The sequence below is a fragment of the Phalacrocorax aristotelis genome, chromosome 1 (genome assembly GCF_949628215.1).
Source record: "Phalacrocorax aristotelis chromosome 1, bGulAri2.1, whole genome shotgun sequence".
NCBI classification, from domain to species: domain Eukaryota; kingdom Metazoa; phylum Chordata; class Aves; order Suliformes; family Phalacrocoracidae; genus Phalacrocorax; species Phalacrocorax aristotelis.
Window position 1 is genome coordinate 218,075,894 of NC_134276.1, and position 27,858 is coordinate 218,103,751.

At 66.4% G+C, this 27,858-nt stretch overlaps 1 protein-coding gene across 1 annotated transcript in view; it reads right to left on the reverse strand.

Moving 5' to 3' along the window:
- The window catches only part of SND1 (staphylococcal nuclease and tudor domain containing 1), a 146,443-nt gene that overhangs the window by 63,549 nt on the left and 55,036 nt on the right, over window positions 1-27,858 (reverse strand). Inside the window, exons 12-13 of the mRNA XM_075081764.1 lie at window positions 15,856-15,956; window positions 2,845-2,955 (exon numbers count right to left, since the gene is read on the reverse strand). Coding sequence (XP_074937865.1) covers window positions 2,845-2,955; window positions 15,856-15,956 — 212 coding nt within the window. The remainder of the gene's footprint in view (window positions 1-2,844; window positions 2,956-15,855; window positions 15,957-27,858) is intronic.

The window sequence follows — 27,858 nt, forward strand, 5'->3', positions numbered from 1 at the left end:
GCCCACCCCAGGAAAACCTGGTGGGATGGGAAAACTCATCACCTCCTTTCTAAATACCCCAGGGAGGGACCAAGCAGGCAACGCGGACTCCGGCCTTTGCTAAGGAGCTGGGAGGGTTAAAGGGGTTTTGCAAACCCCGAGCAGCCATCATCTCCAGACTGCCCAAAGCCCACCTCCAGGGGGATCTCGGGGCCCGCACCCCGATCTCACCCCAAACCTCCCGTTCCCCTTGGGAGCTTGTTTCTGCCCCCGGCATTGCCGGGGAGCGAGCAGGGACATCCGAGCACCCTGATATTTGGGACATCTGAGCTCGAAAACGCCCCCTCCGTGCCCGGAGCGCGGCTGTGGGCTCCATCCGCCTCATCCAACCCCAGGTATCCTGGTGCCCGGCTGCAGGATCGCTGACATCAGAGCCCTCCGAGATGCCGATTTAACACCAGGCACCTTGGCTTTCAACAAGGTACATCCCCATGGCTCGGCAATGAGGCCCCAAGCAATCTGCCGGCCACCGATCCCACGCCATGCGGGGTGGTGGGGGGTGTGTGTGGGGAAAGGGAGCGCGAGAGCCCATTTATCAACCTTCCCCCTCAAAAGCGAGAGGCTTGCAGTAAAACTGAGCACAGTCTTGCACAGCGGGCTGGCAGAAACCACGCCGCAACCCCCTCAAAGCTGCTCTCCTCTGCTGTCGGCACAGCGCCGTCAGCTGCTGCCAAATTTGCTGCCGAGGAGGAGCTGAAATCCCACCGCCCCAGCCGTGCCACCGCCTCCGGTGCAGCCAGAGCCGGGCCAGCGCCTGCGGGGGCACGGGAGCAGCGCCGGGGGGAACCGCAGGGTGGGCGGCAGCTCAGCCGGAGGGGAGCGGAGCCGGGAAAGGGGTACCCGTTGCTCAACGCCATGCGACCCTTGGGTAGGACGGGACGCAGGAGGTGGATGGGGTGCAGCCTGCTCCGGGCTTCCCCTCCCCGCGGAGCTGCAAGGCTCCGGCGCAGCTCTCTGTGCAGAGACGGGGCGCAGGGACGCAGCCCTGGTGCAGGGGGCACTGGGCCGCAAGGGGGGCTGAGCAATGCGGTCACCTCCTGCAGGGAGCTGGCCCGTGCATGTCTGAACTGTGCACCCCAGACCATGCACAGCTGGACTGCGCATGCGTGGACCATGAACCCTGGACCACGAATGCCTGGACTGTGCACAGCTGGATCATGCACACCTGGACCATGCACAGCTGGGTCACACATGCCTGGACCGTGCAACCTCGACTGAGCACACCTGGACCGCGCAACCTCGACTGAGCACACCTGGACCGTGCAACCTCGGCTGTGCGCACCTGGACCGTGCAACCTCGACTGTGTGCACCTGGACCGTGCAACCTCGACTGAGCGCACCTGGACCGTGCAACCTCGACTGTGCGCACCTGGACCGTGCAACCTCGGCTGTGCGCACCTGGACCGCGCAACCTCGACTGTGCGCACCTGGACCGCGCAACCTCGACTGAGCACACCTGGACCGTGCAACCTCGACTGTGCGCACCTGGACCGTGCAACCTCGGCTGTGCGCACCTGGACCGCGCAACCTCGGCTGTGCGCACCTGGACCGTGCAACCTCGGCTGTGCGCACCTGGACCGCGCAACCTCGACTGAGCACACCTGGACCGCGCAACCTCGACTGAGCACACCTGGACCGCACAACCTCGACTGTGCGCACCTGGACCGCGCAACCTCGGCTGTGCGCACCTGGACCGCACAACCTCGACTGTGCGCACCTGGACCGTGCAACCTCGGCTGTGCGCACCTGGACCGTGCACCCCGGGTCCGTGCGCCCCAGGAGAGGTGCTCGGGAAGACAGGCGCCCGAGGAAGCTTTGCGCTTCCCTCCCACCCGAGCGACGTACAAGCGCCGCCCGGCTGTGGGCACCGATACAATGCGCCCGGGAGCATCCCCTGCCCGCGCGCGAGGTGCAGGCAGGCAGCAGAGCAGGCAGGGCTGCCCGGTCAGGCAGAAAGAGTAGCCCTTCCCGCTCATCCCAGCTGGCAGAGGAGAAGGCAGGCAGCAGCACCCCTGCCTGCATCAGCATTTCTGCTGCCTCCGCCGAGGACACGGCGCGGGGAAGCATCCACACGCATTTTTCTCACCATGATAACCTCAACCTAATTACAGGAGGCCTCAAGTGCCTCAAGTCCTTCGGATCGGCTCGGACGTCACAGGGTTTAAATGCAATTACTTCTCTGGCAGACAGGCCGGGGCAGGAAGGCTGCGGCAGCGCCCTGCCGGGCTTCGCCGCCCCGAGGAGCGGCGCGGGGCCCTTTGAACCCCGGCGTGATGCACGCAATGGGCCGTGAGACTCCAAACAACCTCCCAGGCTTTTTGCAAATGTTATCTGCCTTCAGCTGCCTACAGGCAGCTCCGGCATTAACATGGAGAACCCGCCACGCAGCGAGATGCTTCCCACTGACTCACGGCACGCCTGGCCCTCCGCCAGCGCTGAGCCCGAGCCCGTCTGCGGCACCAGCACCGCGCCGGCAGCATGGAGGAGGTCGGGGCTGAGGCGGGCACACGCAGCCAGGCCCTACTCGGGGAGGATTTTGGCTGCCGGGGAGTCAGGGGGAGCTGGAGGCAGGAGCAGGGACCTTGCAGAGCCTGCAGAGGGGAAAGGATGCTCGCCCCGGGCAGGAGGGATGCAGGGCAGGAAGGCCGCGCCGAGCAGCGGGGACGGACGGATGGATGGGGATGCGGCAGGGATGGGATGGGGGGGGGATGCGGTGCAGCCCTGCACCTCCCTGCGAGACACCCTGAGAGGTGGCACGGGCACCGCGCGGCTGCGGGAGCACCACCACCCCGGCACGGCACTCACCGAGCCTCCGCCGCCAAGAGCTCGTCGTAGTGCGAGGATCTTTGGTCGTCGTCTTGCCGGTAGCGGATGACGGTGGCCAGGCCTTTGCTCACCAGCGCTTCGGCGATGTTGCTGCAAGAGAGAGGAGCGGGGGGCTCAGCACCGGTGGCGGGGCGGAGGGGCCCATCTCCCCGATCACCCACCGCGGCTGACCCCCTGCATCGCGCTGGTCCCTGACGCCGGAGGGGGTCAGACCTGCCGGGGTGGGCGAGAGGAGACCCCCACTCCGTTTCCCGCCGCTGGCCATGGGAAGGTGCTTGGAGCAACGTTTCACAATTAACGGGGACTTCTGGGCACAGCCGAGGGGGTCCCCGCATGAGCGTGCAGGAGCCAGACCTCTGCGGCGAGGGGCCTCCCGGCAGCACCCCAAAACCCCCGCACTACTCCCCAAAACCAGAGGGGTCAGCGTCCCTGGGCTGTTGGGAACCTCCTTGCTTTTACCTTCCTATTGCTTTTTTTATCGCTGCCATCCCCTCGTCGGAGAGGGGAGGTGGGCGCTGGCCGGGCGCGGGGGCCGGCTGCCAACGGGCGCCACGTGCCGAGGCGGCGCAGCAAATTGGCTGCCATTACACTCTGCTGCTTTAAACAAATTCATAAATTCTACTTCGCTGAGCGCATCTGTAATTCTCCTCCAATTACACAGGCAGGGCATGGACTGCTAATTCACTACTTAATAAAAAAAAAAAAAGCATATATATATATATATATATATATGTATGGAGGGGGGCCTGATCCATTCGCAAACCCCGGGAGCACCCCCTGCCCTGGAGAGGGGGAAGGGCAGAGCCAGCACCGGGAGCTGAAAATAGGTCTCGCCTCGGAGCAGGGGGAGAAAAAAAAAAGAAAAATAAGGATTCGTAAACGAGGAAATAAGCTGCAGCAGGAGGCAGCTGCAGAGGTAGTGCTTGAAATGCCAAGCAACCAGGAATAAGCACCTACAGCTATTTTGGGCACGAACAGGAGGCTGCGCCGGGGGGAGGCGAGCGCAGGGCTGGTGGCACCCGCGGCGTCCCAGCGGCCCCCCGACACCGCGGTCTGCCCTGACAGGGGGATGGCAAGGTTTGGGGCTGGGCAGGGCTGGGGGCGAGGCTCCGTCCCCGGGTTCCCAGCGCCTCGGGAGCAGTGGGGCACAGCCTGACGGCCACGGGCAGGAGGTGACCCCGGTAGGGATGAGCTGCAGGGACGCCTGCCCCGGTCCCTATCCATCCGTTCCCTGGGGTACGGCTGCAGAGCCACGGGGCCGTTTGGAGGTGAGAGGCAGCAGCACCCCAAAACCACACAAATCTGCGAGAGATGCCTGGTGGGCTCCTGCCCAATGATGGGTGCTGGTAGATCCGGACTTCCCCAGCAGCTCGGTGCCAGCCCGGCTCTGCCAGGGAGGACACGGTGCCCCATGCCGGGACGAGCAGTCGAGGTTGCTGCCGGAGGGAGCCCCCCAAGCTGGGATGGAGTTTGCGGCCCCGCAGCCATCTGCGGCCAAGCCGAAGTGGCGAGGAGCTGCGGGACGTGGGGGGGCAGCCGCAGCCCCTCCCAAGAGCGAACCGCCAGGGCTGGCAGCGTGCACAGCACCGGAGCGGGGACGGGAGCAGCTGTGCGAGGGCTGGCACGGGGGGAGCACACGAGGGACGAGCCGGTGGCGGCTGCCTCCAACAGGAGCTGGCTTTGCTCCCACATGGACACTTCCAGCCACGCACACGTCCTCGTCGGCGAGCGTGGGGTGGCCCTGGCTCCATGGGGGGGTGGGGTGGGCGAGCTGTTGTGTGCCACTGTGCTTCCCACTCACCATCGTGCCTCTGCGCCACCCCACGGCCCCGAGCATCGCTCAGCGCACGAGCGGGGACGTGCGTCACCAGGAGTTTTGCCCAACACATGCCGGGGCAAGATGCTCGAGCGAACCTGAGGCCAGAGACTCTGGTGATGGGCACGCTGGGGAGAGCCGCCCACCTGGCCCCTGCTGCTTAGCGGGTAGTGCGCCCAGAAACACCGCCTCCATCCCACCCCCACACCGGGGAGCTGCAGCTGCACCCCCGGAGCAGCACATCTGCAGCATGTCCCCAACCCGACCCACCACGAGGACGAGCCCCAGACACAACCACCACCAGCCCCAGGGCAGGACAGCTCCTTCCCCTATGGTCACATACCCCCCCCCTCCCCCAAGCATGGGCAGACAGCCTGGGGCACCCCTTTGTGTCCCACGACCCCACCCCGGGGCTCGGGAGCAGGCAGCCCTCCAGCCCTGGCGCGGTATCCATGCTCATGCAAAGCCCGGCCGCATCTGGGCTGGGGGTCCCATCAGCCCCCCATTTGCAGCCTCCAGAGGAGATGCCCAGCCCTGCCTGCCCTGCACCCTGCGCCGGCCGGGCTGCTCCATCCCCAGCCATCGCCTAAGCCCCCGAGTTCTGGGGAACGGAGCAAGGCAGGGTGGGGGGACAGGATCTGGGAAGAGCAAAGGAGATTAAAACCCAACATGAAAAGCATCAGGAAGCAACTGTGCCAGCGAGCGCTCCCTCTGCTCACTAAACGGACAATTTTATTCTGCCCCCAGCACTCGTGAAGTGTTGTAATCTTGTTGCCACCTCTGTTTGATGGCTTCATTTATTCAGCAATATCATGGTTATGGCTTTTTAGAAGACAAGCAAAATTGCCAGCGTTTGCTCCCGCCGCGCCGCTGGGTCCTAAAGGAGCCGGGACGGGACGGGGCTGTGCGCAGGGAGGGCAGCTGTGCTCCCCCCAGCTTTTCAGTCCCCAACGGGCTCTGCAAGAGGGGACGGAGACACCTGGCATGACCACCGATTCGGACCCAAAAGGTGCTGGTCCTGGCTGCTGCCCCCGCCCGAGCAGGGGGGACCCCTCCTCGGCACCAGCTCCCGCTCTGCCGCAGCCTGGCTCCAGTTAAGGTTTCAGAGACAGCGTTCCCGTGGCCGGTGGGGACCGAGAGCAAGCGGGAGGTGCCAGCTGGCCGCAGGGCTTGCGGGGATGCTGCTGCACCCGGCTGCCTCAGTTTCCCTTCCCTGAGCAGCCTCTCGGGTTGTGCCGGGGTGCTGCACAGCTCCAGCACCAGCCGTTCCCCCCAGCAAATGCGTCTGCTCCGCCGCAGAGCCCTGTACCATCTGCAGAGCAGAATGAGCCTAACGAGGGGTTATCTAACCCCGTGCTGTCAGCAGGGGTGAACCCCCCAGGCACCCCGCCTGCCCCGGCGCTGCCCGTGCTGGGTGCCCAGACCCCCTCGTTCCCCCGGGCAGCGGGTCCCACAGCCCAGGACCAGCTCTCGCCCTGGTTTGGGCTCCTCCAGCAAAAGGAAAAGCCGCCTCCACCCCAGGAACGCTAAACCTGGAGCGAGCACATGGGCTCCCCGGTGCAACGCAGCCCGCAGCCAGCTGGGCTGGAACCCCATCCCGGCATGGGGCTGCAGGGAGACCCCTTCATCCCTGCCTCCATCCTCCCTAACCCGAGAGCCCAAATGGGTCTGGGAGGGTCAGAGGCACCCGGCAACTCTGCTTCGTGGGATGATGGGGAGGAGAAAAGCCGCCTGCATCCCCCACCCACGGGGCGAGGGCACCCTCCCTGCACCCGGCTGCGCTGGGCAGCGTGACCCAGGCCCTCACGTTCACCTGCTAGAGAGGAGGATGGGGGCGACAGACCCCATGGGGCCTGTTCCCCCAAGGGCATCAGCCCCCTCCTTCAGACACCCACCAAGCCCAGAGACCTGTGTCCCACTCCCCATCCCAGCCACATCCCACTCCCCATCCCAGCCGCATCCCGCTCCCCATCCCAGCCGTGTCCCTCCCCCAACCCCAGCCGCATCCCACTCCCCATCCCAGCGCATCCCACTCCCCACCCCAGCCGCAACCCTCTCCCCATCCCAGCAGCACCCCTCTCCCCATCCCAGCAGCACCCCTCTCCCCAACCCAGCCGCATCCCACTCCCCATCCCAGCGCATCCTACTCCCCATCCCAGCCGCATCCCGCTCCCCATCCCAGCCACCCATGCCCACCCCTGCCCCATCCCCCAGCGCTTTAATCCCCTCCGCTCGGAGCAGATAAGCAGCTATTCCTGGCACCAGACTCCAAAAGTATCCAATATGCATGAAATCAAAGTTTTCATCATTTCCAGCGGTCAAAGGGCAGCGAGCATTAAATCCCAGAATACTGGGATTAATGGAGGGATCATTAAAGATCTAATGTTAAACCACCTCTGCAACCACAGCGCCGGGTGAGCCTGTCATATATCACAGCCTGATTAGAAGGAAACAAATCCCAATTTCAGAGGGGGTTAGCTGAGCTGCCATGGGGAGGGTGGCGGAGGCACCAGGCTCTGCTCCTTCATCCACCCCTCATCCTCCTCGCTGGGCGGATGGGAGCATATCACGACGCCGATGGGACTTTATTTGGGAAGTTTGGCTAAATCACGCAAAGATGAGGTTTTTACGCGGCGTTATGTAAACCTGTGTGATTTCTAATCAAACCCACCATCCCGAAGCAGAGGGGCCGGGCTGCCACCCAGGGGCTCGCCCACTGCTGAGGTCTCCCGCACCACGGCGTCCGCTGCCCGGCACCACAGCAGCCCTTCCCCAGCACAGCCCAGCCACCGCAAGGGACCAGAGGCGGGTTGAACCGGTGGCCCTGCATCCCTCCGAACCCTCGTGGGATGCTCTGTGAGCCTCTCCTGGCACAGGAGCCGGCTGGCATGGCGCTCGTGTCCCCCCGACATGCTGAGCCCCGCTCCTGAAAGGATGCCAGCTCCTTCTGGTCGCACGCACAAGCAGCTCGGCTCTAGCACGCGCGGGCGAGATAAGAGAGGGAGCTTCTCCTCCTCCCCCGGGTTTGACACACAATCGGTGCCTGCTGCCTGCAGATCCCTGGCAGCCGCACAGCACCGGCGAGGCGATCTTCCCACTGCCCCGGGCTGCTCCCAGCGGCAGCGAAACGCCCTGGCAGCTTGCTCTGTTCCGGTCAAGGAGCAAACGTGCAACGACCGGGCTGGGTGCAGCCGAGGCCAGGAAGGTGCTGGCTCTGCTTGGCCGCTGCAGGCACGGCGAAAGGGCCAGTCTCGGAAGAGCGGAACGGCTCAGCCCGGACCTGGCTGCAGCCTGCAACAGCCACGGGTGCTTTGGGGAGAAGGGAGAGCCCCGAGGAGGACGGGGAGCTCCCCACGGCCCTTCCCTCCTGCAGCGCTTCAGACCCCTCCGCCCCAGGCTGTGCCACCCTCAGCAGCTTCTGCAGCAACAGAACTGCGGGACGGTGCTTTGCCAGCGCGGAGCACGACGTCCTTCAACCCCTCGGTGCGACCAGGGCCCCGGCAGAGCCAGCTCCAGCGCTGGTTCATGCCATCTCAGCACCGGTGCCCTCAGAAGGCACTTCAGTGCTGGGGGACCCCCAGCGTGACCGGGAGCAAACCCCCGCCATGCACCGCAGCGTCCGGCCGCCTTCTGCCTGCAGGAACGACAGTACCGGGGAGAATTCTCCTCCCCAGGGCTGACCGTATTGCATCGAAGCCGGGAGAGGGGCTCGGGGACAGCAGCACATGGTTGCACCATTTAAGGGTGTGAGTGGCTTTACTCCAAGTCCCCGAGCTTGCAGCCGCCCCACTCCGTGCCCAGCCGGGTCCCTGCCAGCACCAGGCCAGGCGCCGAGCTCTGCCAGCCCGCAGCCAGCCGCTGCCAACCTCGCCGAGCTCATCCTCACGGCCGAGCTCCTGGGGACGAGGCTGGCGGCGGACACCTCCTCCCCGTAGGAGGGAGCAGCTTGCAAAGCAGCAGCAAAATCTGGTTCCTTTCCAGAGGCTCGGGCTGCAAAAACCTACACAGCTCCTGGGCGCGAGCCCAGCTTTACCCTGGCACCGCAGCCCACGCAGGTAGCTCGCTGCGCACATGGCTCCGCTGCGAACAGCAAAGTGCTGGCAGCTGGTCCCCACTCTGGCCCCGCGGGACCCCGGGGTGGGTAAATACCCTGTGCCGCGCCGCCGGCTCGCCCGGCACGTCTGGCGGTGGAGCCGCCTCGGGCTCGCAGCTGCCCCTCGCCCCGGGAAGCCGGGCTGGGTTTCCTCGTGGAAGGGAAAGCATGCATCCCACGGCTTTTGGCTGCCACCCAGCCTGGGGACAGCGTGGAGCTGGTGGCGTGGCCACCAGCGTCACCCAGCACCAGCGGTCCCCCGGGGGCTCCCGCTCACCCCTCTGCTTTGCAAATGCGTTTACCTCCCCGTCACCCGCACCAGCAGCCCCCGGCTGGGTCCCCTCCCCACCGCTCGCCGGGTCCTTTCCCCAGCTCTGCACCAAAGAGCACTTTGCAAAGGTCAGGATCATCACCCAGCTTTTTGGGTGAGGAGAGAGACACCGGGGAGGAACAGCAGCCCCGTGCCCACCTCCACGGCTGCAACCAGCCCTTCATCCTGCCTCTTCCTCCCGGTGCTCGCACGGCCCCGGCTCTGCATGGGCAAGGAACGCCGCAGCCCTCCAGCACGCAGCCTTGCTCTGCACAACCCCATCCAGGAGAAGGGCAGAGTCCGGCCCTGCAGAGACGTGTCCGAGTGCTGTTAGGGGACTCGGAGAGATGGGATTGTGCATATTTTTTAACTTTTTATACTTCACATTTCTGTATGCATGTCCTGGAAACGTTCAGACACCCAAACCGGAGCGGCTTGAGCTTCGGTGAGCTGAGCACCATCCACTGCACAGCAAAAAACCCTGAGGTTGCACCAGGCAGGGAAACATCCACAGCCCCCAGTGCCCCCCAGCTCAGAGCATCGTCTCCACGCCCAAAATGCTCCCACAGGCTCAGGTCATGCTTCTCGTGCGGCTGCAGCGGGTGCCTGTCCCACACCCTGCAGCAGGAGGCTGTCCCCGCACATCCTCATGCGAGCAGCTCCCTGCCTTCCCCTGCCAGCACCGAAACCTCCCACCCACGACCAGGGACGTGCGTGGCCACGATGCTGCAAAGCCTCCGAGTGCCGGGACACTGGAGCAGCCATGGCGGGTGGGAGCACCTTGCCCAGCGCCCCATTCCCAGCGGCAGCACGGAGCAGGACCAGCCCACGCTGCTTCCCACCTTGGGCAGGCTGCCTCCAGCCTCCAGCACCCCCGGAACCCCGACACACGGCCAGGGGAAGCAGTGCCACAGACTGCGTTGAAAACAACCCCAAATCCACCCTCCCGTGCTTTGATCCCAACTCTGAGCAGCTTCCCTGGATGCTCCTACTTCATTCCTGGAAAGGGGAGTGAAAAAGCATCCCCTTATCACCCTCCCTGGGCCACCGGAGACGCTGGATGCTCTGAGAGCAGCTGCTGGGGCTTGCAGAGCTGTGCCGGCACCACCAACCACCCCAGCCACGACATCCTGAGCCGTGCCGGCATCCCGGCACCACCAACAACCCCAGCCACGACATCCTGAGCCGTGCCGGCATCCCGGCACCGCCAACAACCCCAGCCACGACACCCTGAGCCGTGACGGCATCCCAGCACCACCAACCACCCCAGCCACGACATACTGAGCCGTGCCGGCATCCCAGCACCACCAACCACCCCAGCCACGACATACTGAGCCGTGCCGGCATCCCAGCACCACCAACAACCCCAGCCACGACATCCTGAGCCGTGCCGGCATCCCAGCACCACCAACCACCCCAGCCACAACACCCTGAGCCGTGACGGCATCCCGGCACCACCAACAACCCCAGCCACGACATCCTGAGCCGTGCCGGCATCCCGGCACCACCAACCACCCCAGCCACGACACCCTGAGCCGTGTTGGCATCCCGGCACCGCCAGCAACCCCAGCCACGACACCCTGAGCCGTGTTGGCATCCCGGCACCGCCAGCAACCCCAGCCACGACACCCTGAGCCGTGTTGGCATCCCGGCACCGCCAACCACCCCAGCCACGACATCCTGAGCCGTGCCGGCATCCCGGCACCACCAACCACCCCAGCATGAAATCCTGCTGCTTAAGTGCAAAAAAAAAACCCTCCCAGGGCTTCAAATCCTGGGAGAACCCCCAATCCTTTCCAGGTTTAGAGCTTTTAAGGCCCAGAAATGCCAGCACTGCCGCCGGGGGCTGATCCTGGCACTTGGCTGGGTGCTGAGCAGCCAGCGAAGCGCGCCGGGCGCACCGTGACGGGTTCGCTGCAGCGGGTGCATTGCAGTGGGTGCACCGAGGAGGGTTCAGCGATGACCGGTTTGGCTGCAATGCACCCGCTGCAGCGCACCCACTGCAGAGCACGTGCTGCAGCGGGTGCGCTGCACCCACACCGACCCCCCCGCCTGCCGCTAGGAAGAGGACAAGGAAGAGGGGAGCAGGGATAACCGCTTAAAGAAGAAATTTCCTGACTCTGAATTAAATATCGTGCTCCAGCCCTGCTCCCTGCTCCTCTCCCCGCAGCCCCTGCATGGCGAAGGGGGGGAACCACAGCCCCCCCACCTTCAAATAAAAGCATCTGGGGAGAAGAGCTGGAGCTGCTGCACAGAGGGAAGACGCACCCCCAAGTTAAGACCAGATTAAAGAATGGGAATATGAAAACGCAGATGAAAAGCTCTTCGCTGTGGAAAAAATCTTATTAGGCCGTGAAATACAGTTTTTGCCACTTAAAAGAATGGCGGAGTGAAAAATGGCTATTTGCAAGCTTCCCCCCGCCCCTCCCGCCCGCTCCCGCGGCAGCACCGAAACTCATTTCACAGTTTCTCCACCCCCCCCGCCCCGAAAATCCAAAAAGGAGGTTTTTCAGCTGTGTTTTCACCCACCGAAACCTCTCAGGCTCCCGCTGCCTGGCACAGATTGGCATTGCCAAAAGCAGCCCCGCATGAGACCCCCCGCCGCGCCCAGAGGTGGCATCACCAAAACTCGCCATTTGTGCCAAATTAGCCCCAAAAACGCAGCATCCCGGCCCTGCTGCCTGCAGGGGAAGCACCGCCCTCCCTCCCCGGCATGGATTTATAGCTCGGGGCTTTCCTTAAGTTTGTTTTTAATGATTTTTAGTAGCTTTTTCTTCCACGCATTTGTGCGATTGGCATCGCGGCAGCCTGAGTCCCCCCGGGGAAGGGCTGCGGGGACGGGACCCCCGGAGCAAGTCCCCTCTGGGGTGTCAGTGGGACCCAGCCCCCCCAGGACCCCTAACAGAACAGTAAGGGACCCCTCGCCGCACAGTGACAGCCAGGCTCTGCCCACGAACCGGCTGAAAATCCAGGTGTAGGCAAAGGGGGTCCGGGGCCACCCCACGGGACGTCCCCACAGCAGCAGTGGGCTCCTGCCAGGAGCCGCCGGCCCTGCATCGGCGCCCGCGGCCGACCCGAGGAGGCTGGTTTACGGGGTGCCCCAGCTCCCCAGTTACAGCCTCGCTGGTGGGCTGGGGACTGCATCCCCTCCCTGCATCCCAACGCGTTCCCCAGGAGGGAGCCGGGCTCCTGGGGAGCCCCGAGCCCTGCAGCCGGGCACCCCGGGGCTCCCACACCGCAGCCCACACCCGCTGCGCCCGCTGCCCACGAGGGGATGCTGTGGGATGTGACGGGAAGCTGTGGGATGCTGTGGGATGCCGAGGGATGCTGCGGGATGCCATGGGATGCTGTGGGATGTCATGGGATGCTGCGGGATGCCACGGGGTACTGTGGGATACTGCAGTTTGCTGCCAGCCTCTGTGGGATGCTGCAGGATGTCATGGGAGGCTGTAGGATGTTATGGGATGCTGAGGGATGCTATGGGATGCTGTGGGATGTCATGGGAGGCTGTAGGATGTTATGGGATGCTATGGGATGCTATGGGATGCTGTAGGATGCTGAGGGATGCTATGGGATGCTATGGGATGCTGTAGGATGCTGAGGAATGCTATGGGATGCTGTGGGATGCTGTGGGATGTCATGGGAGGCTATGGGATACTGTGGGATGTCATGGGATGCTGTAGGATGTTATGGGATGCTGTGGGATGCTGAGGGATGCTATGGGATGTCATGCGATGCTGTGGTATACTCTGGGATGCTGTGGAGATGCTGTAGGATGCTGAGGGATCCTATGAGATGTCATGGGAGTCTATAGGATGCTGTGGGATACTCTAGGATGCTGTGGGATGCTGAGCGATGCTATGGGATGCTGTAGGATGCTGAGGGATGCTATGGGATGCTGTAGGATGGTGATAGATGCTATGGGATGCTGTCGGATGCTGAGGGATGCTACGGGATGCTGTCGGATGCTGAGGGATGCTATGGGATGCTGTAGGATGCTGAGGGATGCTATGGGATGCTGTAGGATGGTGATAGATGCTATGGGATGCTGTCGGATGCTGAGGGATGCTATGGGATGCCACAGGATGCCAGGAGCTTCCCAAACAGCAAAGGCTGATGTGAACCCAGTGCCCTCATCTGCACCCGCTCCCGGTGGTCACAGCAGACCTGCCCCACCGTCTCCAGGTCCTGCCACCACCACTTTGTGGGTGTCTCCACACTAATCGTGCCCGAGGTGCGGGGGCACCCTCCCAACAGCATCCGTGGTGGGATGAGCCAGCCCTGCGAGCCCAGAGCGGCACAGGAGGTGCCTGCGGGGCTCCCGGTGTCCCAGCAGCTGCCCCTCCACCCTGCTCTCCATGTCAGCACGACTTTGTTGTGACAGCCGAGCACACACCTCTGGCCTTACCTGTGCTCAGCAGGAAAACACGAGCTGGGAAGAGCAGTGCCAGCAGCGGCGGTAAACGCTGACAAGGCACGCGGTGCACCAGCACCGGCGGAGCGGGATGGGGGGGCTGCGGCATGCCGGCACCGGGCAGAGCCTTGCCAGGCAGCGGCACTGGCGTTCCCCAGGCACAAATCAAGCTGAAAATGCTGGGGAGCTGGAAGGGGGAAGCGTGATGGACCCAGCGAGGGCAGCTGGCGCTGCCAGCTCAGAGCCCCCCTGCGGGAGACACCGAGTGAGGCAGCGCAGGTGGGGGTCGGGCAGGGGTACGGGCGGGGGTACAGGCAGGTGAAGATGGGTTTGTGCTCCAGCTCCCCAAGCTTGCAGCGCAGGGGGACACGTGGCACGGTGTCTGCTCTGAGCTGGAAGCAGGAGAAGCTGCTCTGCTGCCCTCCGCAAACCCACCCAGCGCCTCGAGGCCAGCAGATGCAAGGGGACGGGTAACCAGCATGGGCAGGGGGCTGAAGGACCACTGCCTGCCTGCACCAAGTGCAACAGCAGCTAGGCAGGAACCAGGGCCCTGGAGCTCCAGGAGGCAGGCGGGGGTTAGCCCCCTGCCTGGGCTGGCCGCCCCAGCGAGCTGCCGGCGTGCTCAGCCTGCCAAGCAGGCTCAGCCCAGCCCAGATGCCAGGCGGACAAGCCAGGCTTTCTTCCCCGCTCTGTCCCCAGCGCGGCGTGGGCCGGACGGCACAGACCCTGCTCTGTTACACCCACACCTTCACTAGGGCCGCGGCAGCCGAAGGACCCCGTGCCCAGCGCCGACCCGCACCGCGGGGCTGTGGGCGGCTAGGAGCAAGGGGGCTGCCCCACGCCGTGCCCCCGAGGCTTGCACGCCGCAGAGACGCTCCGGCGCTCGCTCGGCTCGCTCCGCTGATGCCTGATTATGGCAATGAAGTCAACGCGAGCAGCTGCCCTGCAAATTCACATCAGGTTTCCTCCCAAAACAGGGATGTGACTCAGGAGCTATTTGAAAGCAATTTGCAGCTGGAGACGTTAAGAGCAGGCGGCAGCGCTCGGCGAGATGCCCCTGAGATGGGAGATCCTGCCCCTCCAGCGTGCCGGGCACGGCACAAGAGCTGCCGGGAGCCTCCCGGGGCTGGCGGCACTGCGGCCACCGGGCACGGGGAGAGGCCGGCGGGTTTTGCACCACACGTTCCCCTCCTTGTGCATTGCCAATGACCCAAGACCTCATCCTCCTACAAACAGCCCCAAAACCACAACGACCGGGCTGTCCCTCCTAAAAACCTGATGAGACACACTCAGCTGGAGAATTAACTCCCTGGGGACCCACTGAATAAACCGGGTGGGTTTAAAGCTGGTGCAGGCAGCGCAGGAGAGCAGGGCTGCTCCGCTGGGCTCCGCTGCACCCAGCGTCTCCATCCAGGAAAGCCCTTTAGGCTCCCGCTGCCGCGGTTTCATCCCGGGAGCAGCACCCTGGCACGGCCTGGCAGCGGGCGTGGAGCAGCCCCAGCCCCGTCACAGGCAGGGCTGGATCCCCTTTGCCACCGGAGTGGAAATCAAACCCACTCATGAGATAAGCATCGCCGAAGGTCACTCCACGAGTGCCTTAATTAGAGGGGAGTGGGGTGACAGGGAGCTTTCCGGCTTCCCAGGTGTCACGGAGCCGTGTCTCCCCATGCAGCGCGAAGCTCCGCAGCTTTCCCAGACCTTGGATTAAGGGGAAGGAAAGCGCAGCGCTGCAGCACTTTGGTTGCTTTCCAATATAGCTGCTACGGGGGGAAAAAAAAAAAAAGGAAAAAGCAAGCAAATGGCCTATGACAAATCATCCCTACGCAGCTCCTGGAGGTGCTGCCATCCAGACGCGCGCCTCGTCGGCACAACCGCTCCGTAGGGCCGCGCTGGAGGAGCCCGACACCCCTGTGTCCTGGGGTAAAGCCACCGATCCTGCCCGTGGCAGGAAAACAGGGGGCAGGGCTGGAGAGGGGGGGCTGCTCCGGCAGAGCCCGCACCGCTGCGCCACGTCACGGGGAGGGCGATGTCCCCTGGGAAAGGACAGACATCCCAGGGACATACGGCAGAGAGATGGTTCCTCCCAAGCAAACCGCCAGCCACGCTGCTCCTCAAGGCGACCGGCTTGCGGCGGGGTCCTCCAGCCCAGCACCCCCAAACTGCCGGAGCTGGGGGCAGCAAGCGCAGGGCCGCGGGTGGAGCGGGACAGCAGCGCCCAGCCACCGGCACCGAGCCCCACAGTGAGGGTGAGCCGCCCTCCGTCCCCCGGTGCCCCCGCGGCGCACGGCAGAGCCCCACGAAGCCCCGGCGAGCGCCAGGCCGGGGCACCGCGCCCCGTTCCCCGCTTCCACACTTACATTCCTCCGATGGAGACGGTGGCACACGTGCGCTCGGAGAAGGCGGGCACGGTCTCGGTGGCGCTGCTGGCCGGTCGGATGTAGTCCACTGTCACGTTCACCTGGGCAAGACAGACGGACACGGGGGTCAGTCCAGCCCAGGGGCTCCCCTGCATACCCCCATCCCGCCCTGCCCCAGAGCCCCACTGTCGGCCGGCCAGGCCCCACGCCTCCCCGTGCCCAGGTGAAGGAGCCGTTTGCCAGCCAGCTGCTGGTGCCGATGGCACTGCCAGCGCATGAGCCAGGTCTGGGCATGTGAAACCAGGAGCTTCCCATGGCAGATGAGCTGCCGCCCCGGGCTCCTGGTATGGGCATTCGTGCTGCTGGCGGCACCCCGGCTCCTGCCAGGCACGCTGGCGAGCTCCCTATCTGCCAGAGAGCCGTGGCAGGGATCCCGAGCGTGCAGCCAGCCCCGATGCCTCCTTGTTTATGGGTAATCACGTTTTGGCCTCTGCTAAGAGAGCTTGTCTGTACCTGCAGGTAGATGAAAGCACAGCTCCCTGCTAAGCTGTAGCTGTCAGCTGGCATCAGTGTCGCCGGCACCGTGCCGAGCGGGACGCGGAGGCCGGTTTGCAAAACGCTTTGGTGAGGCAGAGAGCAGCCCCCGGGCACCCCAGAAACCCGGCCGTGCACCCAGCGCGGAGCTGCACTGCCCCCGGGCGTGCTGCCCCCATGCCACCGCCACCCGCCCGCCCCGCATCACCCACCCGGCACGCAGCTGTGCCGGCGAAAAGCACCGCCACCGCCCCCGTCCTCCCACAGACAGGGGCATTCGTGCACGTCACCTAGTGGGGGTCCACCTTGGGGGGGGTCAACTTTTGCAGGGTAACGGCACCTCCCAGTGCACCAGGGCTTGGGATGAGCTGGCGGGTGCAGAGATGCGCGTGGGTGAGACCGTGGCTCACGTTCCTGGCACAGCAGCCCCCAGGCATCACCCTCCGAGCAGCTCTTGGCCGTCACCCCCCAGCAGCTCCCGGGCATCACATCCCAGTGCCCATTATGAGCGAGCAGAATTTCCATCCATTTATAGAATCACAGAATCATTGAGGTTGGAAAAGGCCTCTGGGATCATCAAGTCCAACCGTAAACCCAACACCCCCAGGCCTCCTAAACCATGGCCCCAAGTGCCACGTCTGCACGGTGTTTGAACCCCCCCAGGGACGGTGACTCCCCCACCTCTCTGGGCAGCCTGTGCCAGGGCCTGACCCCTCTGGCAGGGAAGGCATTTTCCCTCACATCCAACCTAAACCTCCCCTGACGCAGCTTGAGGCCGTTCCCTCTCACCCTGTCACTGGTGACTTGGGAGCAGAGACCAACCCCCCCCTCACTCCAGCCCCTCTCAGGCAGCTGCAGAGAGCGAGAAGGGCTCCCCTCAGCCCCCTCTTCTCCAGGCTAAACCCCCCCAGCTCCCCCAGCCGCCCCCCAGCACACTTGTGCTCCAGACCCTGCCCCAGCCCCGCTGCCCTTCTCTGGACACGCTCCAGCACCTCCAGGGCCTTCTTGTCCCGAGGGGCCCAAACCTGAGCCCAGCATTCGAGGTGGGGCCTCCCCAGGGCCGAGCACAGGGGCCCCATCCCTGCCCGGCTCCTGCTGGCCGCACTAATAGGATCATTTCCATCCCAGACCCCCGGACTGGACCGGACCAGGTGCTGCCATACCTGCCCCCTCCCCAGCCCTCTTGTCCCCATGAGCAGGGTTCGGTGACGAGGCCAGCGAAGGTCACAGGAGGCTGTGTCGGGGGCTCTGTCCCAGCACGTGTGGGGCAGGAGGGCTGGAAAAGCCATCGGCGTCCCCTCCGGAGAGCCGCAGTTCCCCGGTGGGGTTGGAAAAGCAGCGCTGCTCCACCCGCACATCCCGGTCCTCGGCACCGCTCCCATCCCACCCGCGCTGCCCACCCTCCTCCCCGCTCCCGGGATCGGGGGACCCCCGCTCCGGCGCACGTCCTGCAGCGCCGCCCGAACCTGTGGCCGCTCTCACAGCTTCGCCCCCCGGGCTGGGGTAGGGACGGCTGTGGGGCGGCCGCGTGTGGGGCTGCGGTAGGGACGGCTGCGGGGCGGCCGCGTGCGGGGCAGGGGTAGGGACGGCTGCGGGGCGGCCGCGTGCGGGGCAGGGGTAGGGACGGCTGCGGGGCGACCGCGTGCGGGGCTGCAGTAGGGACGGCTGCGGGGCGGCCGCGTGCGGGGCTGGGGTAGGGACGGCTGCGGGGCGACCGCGTGCGGGGCAGGGGTAGGGACGGCTGCGGGGCGGCCGCGTGCGGGGCAGGGGTAGGGACGGCTGTGGGGCGGCCGCGTGCGGGGCTGGGGTAGGGATGGCTGTGGGGCGGCCGCGTGCGGGGCAGGGGTAGGGACGGCTGTGGGGCGGCCGCGTGCGGGGCAGGGGTAGGGACGGCTGCGGGGCGGCCGCGTGCGGGGCAGGGGTAGGGACGGCTGCGGGGCGACCGCGTGCGGGGCAGGGGTAGGGATGGCTGTGGGGCGGCCGCGTGCGGGGCAGGGGTAGGGACGGCTGCGGGGCGGCCGCGTGCGGGACTGCGGTAGGGACGGCTGCGGGGCGACCGTGTGCGGGGCAGGGGTAGGGACGGCTGCGGGGCGGCCGCGTGCGGGGCAGGGGTAGGGACGGCTGCGGGGCGGCCGCGTGCGGGGCTGGGGTAGGGTCGGCTGCGGGGCAGCCGCGTGCGGGGCAGGGGTAGGGACGGCTGCGGGGCGGCCGCGTGCGGGGCTGGGGTAGGGTCGGCTGCGGGGCGGTCGCGTGCGGGGCAGGGGTAGGGACGGCTGCGGGGCGGCCGCGTGCGGGGCTGCGGTAGGGACGGCTGCGGGGCGGCCGCGTGCGGGGCAGGGGTAGGGTCGGCTGCGGGGCGGCCGCGTGCGGGGCTGCGGTAGGGACGGCTGCGGGGCGGCCGCGTGCGGGGCAGGGGTAGGGACGGCTGCGGGGCGGCCGCGTGCGGGGCAGGGGTAGGGACGGCTGCGGGGCGGCCGCGTGCGGGGCAGGGGTAGGGACGGCTGCGGGGCGGCCGCGTGCGGGGCAGGGGTAGGGACGGCTGCGGGGCGGCCGCGTGCGGGGCTGGGGTAGGGACGGCTGCGGGGCAGCCGCGTGCGGGGCAGGGGTAGGGACGGCTGCGGGGTGGCCGCGTGTGGGGCTGCGGTAGGGACGGCTGCGGGGCGGCCGCGTGCGGGGCAGGGGTAGGGACGGCTGCGGGGCGACCGCGTGCGGGGCTGCAGTAGGGACGGCTGCGGGGCGGTCGCGTGCGGGGCAGGGGTAGGGACGGCTGTGGGGCGGCCGCGTGCGGGGCTGGGGTAGGGACGGCTGTGGGGCGGCCGCGTGCGGGGCAGGGGTAGGGACGGCTGTGGGGCGGCCGCGTGCGGGGCTGGGGTAGGGATGGCTGTGGGGCGGCCGCGTGCGGGGCAGGGGTAGGGACGGCTGCGGGGCGGCCGCGTGCGGGGCTGCGGTAGGGACGGCTGCGGGGCGACCGTGTGCGGGGCAGGGGTAGGGACGGCTGCGGGGCGGCCGCGTGCGGGGCTGCGGTAGGGACGGCTGCGGGGCGGCCGCGTGCGGGGCTGGGGTAGGGTCGGCTGCGGGGCGGCCGCGTGCGGGGCAGGGGTAGGGACGGCTGCGGGGCGACCGCGTGCGGGGCAGGGGTAGGGATGGCTGTGGGGCGGCCGCGTGCGGGGCAGGGGTAGGGACGGCTGCGGGGCGGCCGCGTGCGGGGCTGCGGTAGGGACGGCTGCGGGGCGACCGTGTGCGGGGCAGGGGTAGGGACGGCTGCGGGGCGGCCGCGTGCGGGGCTGCGGTAGGGACGGCTGCGGGGCGGCCGCGTGCGGGGCTGGGGTAGGGTCGGCTGCGGGGCGGCCGCGTGCGGGGCAGGGGTAGGGACGGCTGCGGGGCGACCGCGTGCGGGGCTGGGGTAGGGTCGGCTGCGGGGCGGCCGCGTGCGGGGCAGGGGTAGGGACGGCTGCGGGGCGGCCGCGTGCGGGGCTGGGGTAGGGTCGGCTGCGGGGCGGTCGCGTGCGGGGCAGGGGTAGGGACGGCTGCGGGGCGGCCGCGTGCGGGGCTGCGGTAGGGACGGCTGCGGGGCGGCCGCGTGCGGGGCAGGGGTAGGGACGGCTGCGGGGCGGCCGCGTGCGGGGCAGGGGTAGGGACGGCTGCGGGGCGGCCGCGTGCGGGGCAGGGGTAGGGACGGCTGCGGGGCGGCCGCGTGCGGGGCAGGGGTAGGGACGGCTGCGGGGTGGCCGCGTACGGGGCTGGGGTAGGGACGGCTGCGGGGCGGCCGTGTGCGGGGCAGGGGTAGGGACGGCTGCGGGGCGGCCGCGTGCGGGGCAGGGGTAGGGACGGCTGCGGGGCAGCCGCGTGCGGGGCAGGGGTAGGGACGGCTGCGGGGTGGCCGCGTGTGGGGCTGCGGTAGGGACGGCTGCGGGGCGGCCGCGTGCGGGGCTGCGGTAGGGACGGCTGCGGGGCGGCCGCGTGCGGGGCAGGGGTAGGGACGGCTGCGGGGCAGCCGCGTGCGGGGCAGGGGTAGGGACGGCTGCGGGGTGGCCGCGTGTGGGGCTGCGGTAGGGACGGCTGCGGGGCGGCCGCGTGCGGGGCTGCGGTAGGGACGGCTGCGGGGCGGCCGCGTGCGGGGCAGGGGTAGGGACGGCTGCGGGGCGGCCGCGTGCGGGGCAGGGGTAGGGACGGCTGCGGGGCGGCCGCGTGCGGGGCTGCGGTAGGGACGGCTGCGGGGCGGCCGCGTGCGGGGCTGGGGTAGGGACGGCTGCGGGGCGGCCGCGTGCGGGGCAGGGGTAGGGACGGCTGCGGGGCGGCCGCGTGCGGGGCTGGGGTAGGGTCGGCTGCGGGGAGGCCGCGTGCGGGGCTGCGGTAGGGACGGCTGCGGGGCGGCCGCGTGCGGGGCAGGGGTAGGGACGGCTGCGGGGCGGCCGCGTGCGGGGCAGGGGTAGGGACGGCTGCGGGGCGGCCGCGTGCGGGGCAGGGGTAGGGACGGCTGCGGGGCGGCCGCGTGCGGGGCAGGGGTAGGGTCGCCTGCGGGGCGGCCGCGTGCGGGGCTGGGGTAGGGACGGCTGCGGGGCGGCCGCGTGCGGGGCTGCGGTAGGGACGGCTGCGGGGCAGCCGCGTGCGGGGCAGGGAGCACTGCCCCTGCAAGCCTCAGCAGCACCGGCAGCACCGGCAGCGCCGGCACCCGCCTGCACAGCAACACGGAGCTGCAACCCCCGGCCACGGCCATGCAATAAACAGCGGGGGAAAAGAAATCGGGAGTTAAAGCCCGAGCGCTCAAACACTTAATGCGATCCCACATCTGTACGCGCCATTTCTATGCAAATCCAACCCAATTCCGCCGCCTTGCTTCCCCTAGAAAAGCACCTTCCTCACTTCAGGCGGGGGAGGCTGCGGCTGCCCTGGGCTGGAGGAGGCACAGGGGGACGTGGGGGTGACACGGGGGTCCCCAGGGAAGTCCTGGCGCTGCCTCCCGCCGCCCTGGCCCAGCCATGGGGCTGTATTTAGGTGCTACGGACTTTTTTCCAGGTGTGCCGCCGCACGGCACCGTGCCCGCACCTTGAGCCAAAGGGAGACGGACAGGCTTCCAGCTCGCGCGGTGCGAGGCAGCAAACGCAAACCCTCTCCAACTGTCGGCTCTTCCCAAGCCTGGCTTTTTAAATGAGCATAAAAATGCAAAAAAGGTACGATTGCCTGACAAACCCCCGCCGTCAGCTCGCTCCCGCGTACAGCCGAGCTAATCAAGGTTTGCAGCAGCAAAAGAGGGGGCCCTGGCAGCAAAGAGCCAATTAAGGGGAGAGGTTAAAGCAATTCCTCCCAGCGAAACTATTGTCATAACAACTATAGGGGAAAAAAAGACAAGGATTACTCCAAGAGGCAAGTTAGGAAATTCAAGCTACTACAGGGCTTTTTAAATGTCATCTGGCTCAACAGCGAGGCACGGCTCCACTTGGGCAACACCTTGCCTGGAATTAGGCAAAGTGTCTGGCAAAAGGGCTGGCAAGGAGCTCGCACGGAGGCGGGGGGGGACGGGGCACGCGTGACCCCGCAGCTCGGGCTCGGATCCTGCGGCGTCACGGGCGTCACGGAAGAGCGCGGAGGGGTCGGGCTGGGCGTCACACGTAAGCCTGCAGCGGGGAAGCGATGTGTTGTGTTGCACTGCCTTGCATCATGTTGCATTTCACTGCAAAGTTGCGTTGCATCATGTTGCGTTGCATAGCATCGCTTTGCATTGCGTTGCAAAGTGCTGTGTTGCACTGCGAAGGGTAGCTTTGTGCTGCATTGCACCCGTGTTGCGTTGCATTGCAAAGTGTTGCTTTGTGCTGTATTGCACTGCAGTGTTGCATCGCATAGCATCATGTTGCATTGCATAGCATCGCTTTGCATTGCATTGCAAAGTGTTGTGTTGCACTGCAAAGTGTCGCTTTGTGCTCCGTTGCATCAGTGTTGTGAAATGTTGCGCTGCAGTGTTGCATTGCGTTGCATGCGTTGCATGGCATCACAGAGTGTTTTGTTGCATTGCATTGCACTGCAAAGTGTTGCTTTGTGCTGCATTGCACTGCAAAGTGTTGCCTTGTGCTGCATTGCATCAGTGTTGCGTTGTGTTGCGCTGCAGTGTTGCATTGCGTTGCATCATGTCGCATCACGTTGCATTGCGTTGCATTGCATCACATCGCAAAGTGTTGCGTTGCATTGCATTGCACTGCAAAGTGTCGCGATGTGCTGCGTTGCATCACAAAGTGTTGCGTTGTGTTGCACTGCACGGCAGTGTTGCATTGCATTGCATCATGATGCATCGCGTAGCATCGCATCGCATCGCAAAGTGTTGCGTTGTGTTGCACTGCACGGCAGTGTTGCATTGCATTGCATCATGATGCATCGCGTAGCATCGCATCGCATCGCAAAGTGTTGCGCTGCAAAGCGTTGCGTCCCCAGGACAGATGCAGCTGAGGCTAGTTGCGGTGACAGAGCTGGCATGTCCCCCGCTAGGTGATGCCAGCACCGCTGCACCTGACAAGTCGCAAACGCAGAACTCCCTTTCCTGGGGCAGGAACAAGCACACTCGCAGCACCCTATGGATTCAGCAGGAAAGGACTCCAACCTGCCGCGTCGCCGCTGCCACCACTTGGGCTGAGCGGGACTGCGGGAGGCCGGGATGTGACAGCCCCGTCCCCACCCTCCCCAGCAGCTCGGCCCCAGCAGTGCCAGCAAACGCCAGGTCCCCCCCAGGGCCGGTGCCCACGGGGGAGGGCTGGCAGGAGCTGGTCCCACAGACCCACCCAAGGAGACCCACGGCACAGCGTGGCGCGGCACGGCACGCCAGGTCGCGCCGAGGCTCAGGCTCAGCCTCCCATACTCCTGGCTCCGTGGGGCGCCGAGCCCCGGCCGCAGCATTCGCCCACCTCCCCGGGTGCTCCTGAGATGAAAGGTGCCGTGAAAGCACCCATGGCACCCTGACCGAGCCGCGGGGCATCGAAGGACCCAAACGGGGCTCCCGGAGCCGCTGTCAGCAGCACAACAGCAGCCGGTTCCAGCCGCAAACCAGGAATTAAAACCTTCCCATAATCAGCACCTCGATCCCTCTCCTCCTTGTACCCCAGGCCCCGGGGCAGAGCTGCCCCCTCAGCGTCCCCTCCCCGGCTGCCAGCTCGGAGCAATTAAAGGCAGCGAAGAGGCAGGAGCGCACACCCGCGGTGCGTCCTGCTTCCCTGCTCCTCATGTCCCAGCAAGAAAAGGGACATCCCTGCTGTGCCAACCCCTGTGCCGTCCCAGCACCCGCTGGCAGCAGCTTCGCGCGCCGGCCCTGGGCGCAGAAGGGACACGCAGGGAGCACGGCGCGATCCCACCTTGCTGGGCAGCTTCCTCCCCCCCGGCGCAGGTCCCGGCTGTAGTTTGCAGCACCTTGATGGAGCTAACAACACTGGGAAGGTGGTTTGGTGCATGCAGAGGTGCTCCCCTTCCCCCGTGCATGCTCTTGGAGGGACAACGCTCACCTTGGGCATGTTGTTTTCACCAGCGGAGAATCAACTCCTGAGAGTATCCACAGCCCTGGCTCGGGCAACCCCTGCAGCCCCTGCCCCAGCTCAGGCACCTCCTGCACCTCCTGCACCCCCAGCAGCGGCTCGGGCACCTCCTGCTCCCCCAGCCCTGGCTCAGGCACCTCCTGCACCCCCAGTCCCCTCCTGGGCACCTCCTGCACCCCCAGCCACATCTCAGGCACCTCCATCACCTCCCGCACCCCCAGCCCTGGCTCAGGCAGCTCCTGCACCCCCAGCCCCATCTCAGGCACCTCCATCACCTCCTGTGCCCCCAGCCCTGGCTCAGGCACCTCCATCACCTCCTGCACTCCCAGCTCCATCCTGGGCACCTCCTGCACCCCCAGTCGCCTCCTGGGAACCTCCTGCACCTCCTGCACCCCCAGTCCCCTCCTGGGCACCTCTTGCACCCCCAGTCCTCTCCTGGGCACCTCCTGCACCCCCAGCCCAGGGTCAGGCACCTCCATCACCTCCTGCAGCTTTACACCCAAACTCGGGGAGCTGCTCAGCCCAGCCCAGCCCCACCTGATCGCTTTCAGCTGTGACAGACCCAGACCCCCAGCCCAGAAGCACGAGGGGACACTGCGAGCAGCAGCGCCCAGCGCTGGGGGCTCTGCTCCGGGCTCCTGCGGAGCTGTGCCGAGCCCAGCTTCGCCCATCTGCCACCCGCAGGGACCTGAAGCTGCAGGGAAAGCGCCCCGGGGCACCCGACCACAGACCCACCACGGTCCCACGCGGGTGGCCGTGAGCCAGGTCCACCCGACACTGGGCGCACGCGTGAGTGGCCGCCGCCGGCACCCCGCAGACCTGCCGCTCAGTCACTGTTCCACAGGGGTACGAAAAGCAAAGAGGTCCCTGAGCAGAGAGAGCGACGTGCAGAGCTCCCAGTGCCTGCCAGCACCGCTGAGGGGCCAGGAGGGCAGGGGGTGGCCGGCGCCGGGGTGGGACGTGGGGTGCCCGGTCGATGGTGCGGGGTCCCCGCCTGGCTCCCTCCATCCCTCCCGCACCCATGGGACCCGCAGCAGCCTCTCGCTCCCTCCCAACGCCAGACAGCATCGATGGCGGCCATCTATCGGTGGGTTTCCAAGGTCAGCTGCAGTCAGTATGAATTAAATCACTCCGCCAGCTCTCCTCCCTGGAGGAGATCCAGCCCCGAGAAGAATGGCACTACAGAGATTCACATGCCTTTGTGCAGCCAACGCGTTCAATGTCACCCACCCCGGCTCCGCTGCCACCAGCCGGGGCTGCACCGGAGCTGCCGGCCCGCGCTCGCCCGTAGCTCAGTGCCCGGCAGCCTGGTGCGGGGCGAGGGGAAAGGCTGGTGACCCGCATCCCTGTCCCCATCCCCATCCCCATGTGCCCCACGCCTCGCCACCGGCTCTTGTGCGAGGGTGTGCGGGGAGGACACGGCCCCTGGGAACTGCGGGGCCATTGGTGCCAAAAACCCGCGCTCACGCTCACGGCAGGAGGAGGATCGGTGCCTGGGGTGCCGAGTACCACGTCCCCAGCACGTGGTGACGGGTGCAGTGTCCCCAGCGTGTGGTCACCGGCACGTGGTCCCCGGCACACTGTCCCCACCATCACGGTCCCAACAATGTGGTCCCCCAGCACGTGGTGCCGGGCTGCTGCTCACAGGAGGATGCTTTGGGAGCATCCTCCTGGCCTCAGAGGCGGGGGCGGGGGGCAGCCAGCTCCCCTTCACGGCCCTGACACGCGGCACGAGCTCTTGGGGTGGTAAAAATAGTCCCTGTGAGTTTGTGACGAAGAAGGGCTGGGAGATCCGCAGGCGTTTCAGACAGTAATTATAGCAGAGCAAGTCTGGTCTGCCACCCACCCCTGCCATATGCACCCACCCTGCGCCCACCCACCGCAGCCAGGCCCCCTCCTCCCTGCTGCGCCCTCTGTCCCCGCGGCAGGGGACAGTCCCCTCTGAGCCCCCCAGCCTGGCCCCGGGACCCACCACGGGGTGCTGCCCCGGGGAGGGTGCCGTTAGAGGAATGCTCTGCACCGCGGGACACCGCGGAGAGGCACCGGTGGACTCTCAATGCACCACGCTCCGGCACGCGGGGTCCCGGAGCACAGCGGTGACGGCATCTGCTGCAAGCGAAGCAAGAGATGAAACAGAGCAAGCGGGGAAGGACGGGGCTGGAGAGCGGGTCCTACATGCCTGGATGCCCTGTGAGCCGGCTCAGCCCAGCCTCAGCACCCGTCGGCTGCAGGAGGGGTGCTTTGCTGGGAACAGCAAGCAGGAGCCAGCTCAGTTTGCCTTCAGCTTCACCAAGCTCTTTGTTAACCCCCTCTGCCTCTCCTCACCAGACCCTCCCACCACGGTCCCTCCTAGGAAGGCGTGTAAAGAGCCCGGGATGTGGCACGGGGGATGCTCCAAGCCCCCACGCTGCAAAGCAGCCCCCGCGGAGCCCGCAGAGCCTCAATCCTTGCCGAAAGCGAAGCCTGCAGCGGCCGTGGGGCTCCGCGTTCCCTCCTCCCCACGGGCTCCGGCAGCAGCGGGGCTACCGAGCCCCCCTTGGGTTGCAGCCTCGGGGCAGCTGAGCTCAGCCCAGCCAAGCCGAGCCCAGCCGAGCCGAACGAGCAGCCCCAGGGTAGAACTGACCTTGCTGGGGCAGCCTCTGCCGGAGCCAGGAATAACTCAGGGCTGCAGCCTGGCAATGGAAGCGCCCAGCAGAGACCTTTGAAGAAGTGTTGGAAGGAGGAAAATAGATGCACAGAGAGGAAATGGCCCTGAATTTCTGGTCATTATGCCAGGAACCACCACATTTGCTCTTTTCACCCTCCCCTGCTGTCAGGGAGCCATTTCAGGCCGCTGCAGCGACCGGAGCCGAGCACGCCGGCAGACTTCTCCCCTCCTGCTCATCTGCATCTGCGTGCACTGTTTATTCCAAGCAGAACACAGTCGGGAGAAGATCCCTCCCGAGTTTGGCACTGGGGAGCAGCCAGCTCTCCTGAAAGCTTTGAACAGCAAAATCCTCCCCAACTTCACATGCTGGAAAGCAGCGGTGATGACGCAGCGCGTTCCCGCGAAGCTCGGGAGCCGGCGCTCTGCAAAGCCTCGCAGGCACCGGCACGCTGCTCGGCACAGGGTCCCGGCTCCGGCACGTGGCCAGCATCCCCTCACCATGCACTGTCCCCATCCCCCCCGGCCGCGCCGCCCTGCAGAAAGTGGGACCTTCTTAAAAAACCCCCGGCTGCGCCCCGACCATCTCCGCGTTAGGCGACTACTGCCACGCCACGCCGTGCCGCGCCGCCGGCTCCCCCCGAGTTTGCAGGCTGCCAGTAGCACGCACTGAAAATTGCCCATCAGCACAAAAATCTGCAAAGGTCTGCAAAAGCCTTCCCTCGTCCGGGGAGAGGGATGATGTTCAGCGGGGAAACGTTTCCCCCAGTCAAACCCCGTTTCTCCCAGGTCTGCCGCCGGTGCGGGCACTGGGAACGCTGCTCTGGGTAACCCCAAAAGGAGCATCCCAGGAAGCGCCCCAGTCCTCTGAGCCACACGCTCTGACCGGACGCACTGGAAAACTGCAGGGAAACCCCCAGCTGCTGCTTTCCAGGTACGCTGGGGGCTCGGGTTCGTACTCGCAGGCTCTCGCGGACGAGAGGTGTTATCAGTTCGCTGTCAGCCCTTCCCTTTGATGAGCCTCCGTCCCTGAGCTGCATCGCTAACAAATCCCCAGGCATTAAAAATAAGCTGAAGCTTTGCAGATAAATGAGCACAGGCGTCAGGAGGTGAGGGCAGGCCACCCGCGCGCCCCCCTGCCCGGGAGCGGGGAAGACGAGGCACGGCCGCGGTTGAGACACACTCCTCCTCCCGTCCCTTGGCACCGGCCACGCGCAGCCCGCCGGTCTCCAGTTATCGACCTCCCCATCGACCCGGGGACAACTGTGTACGGCACCACGGCACGACTGCACCCCCTGCCAATCCAGGGCCTGG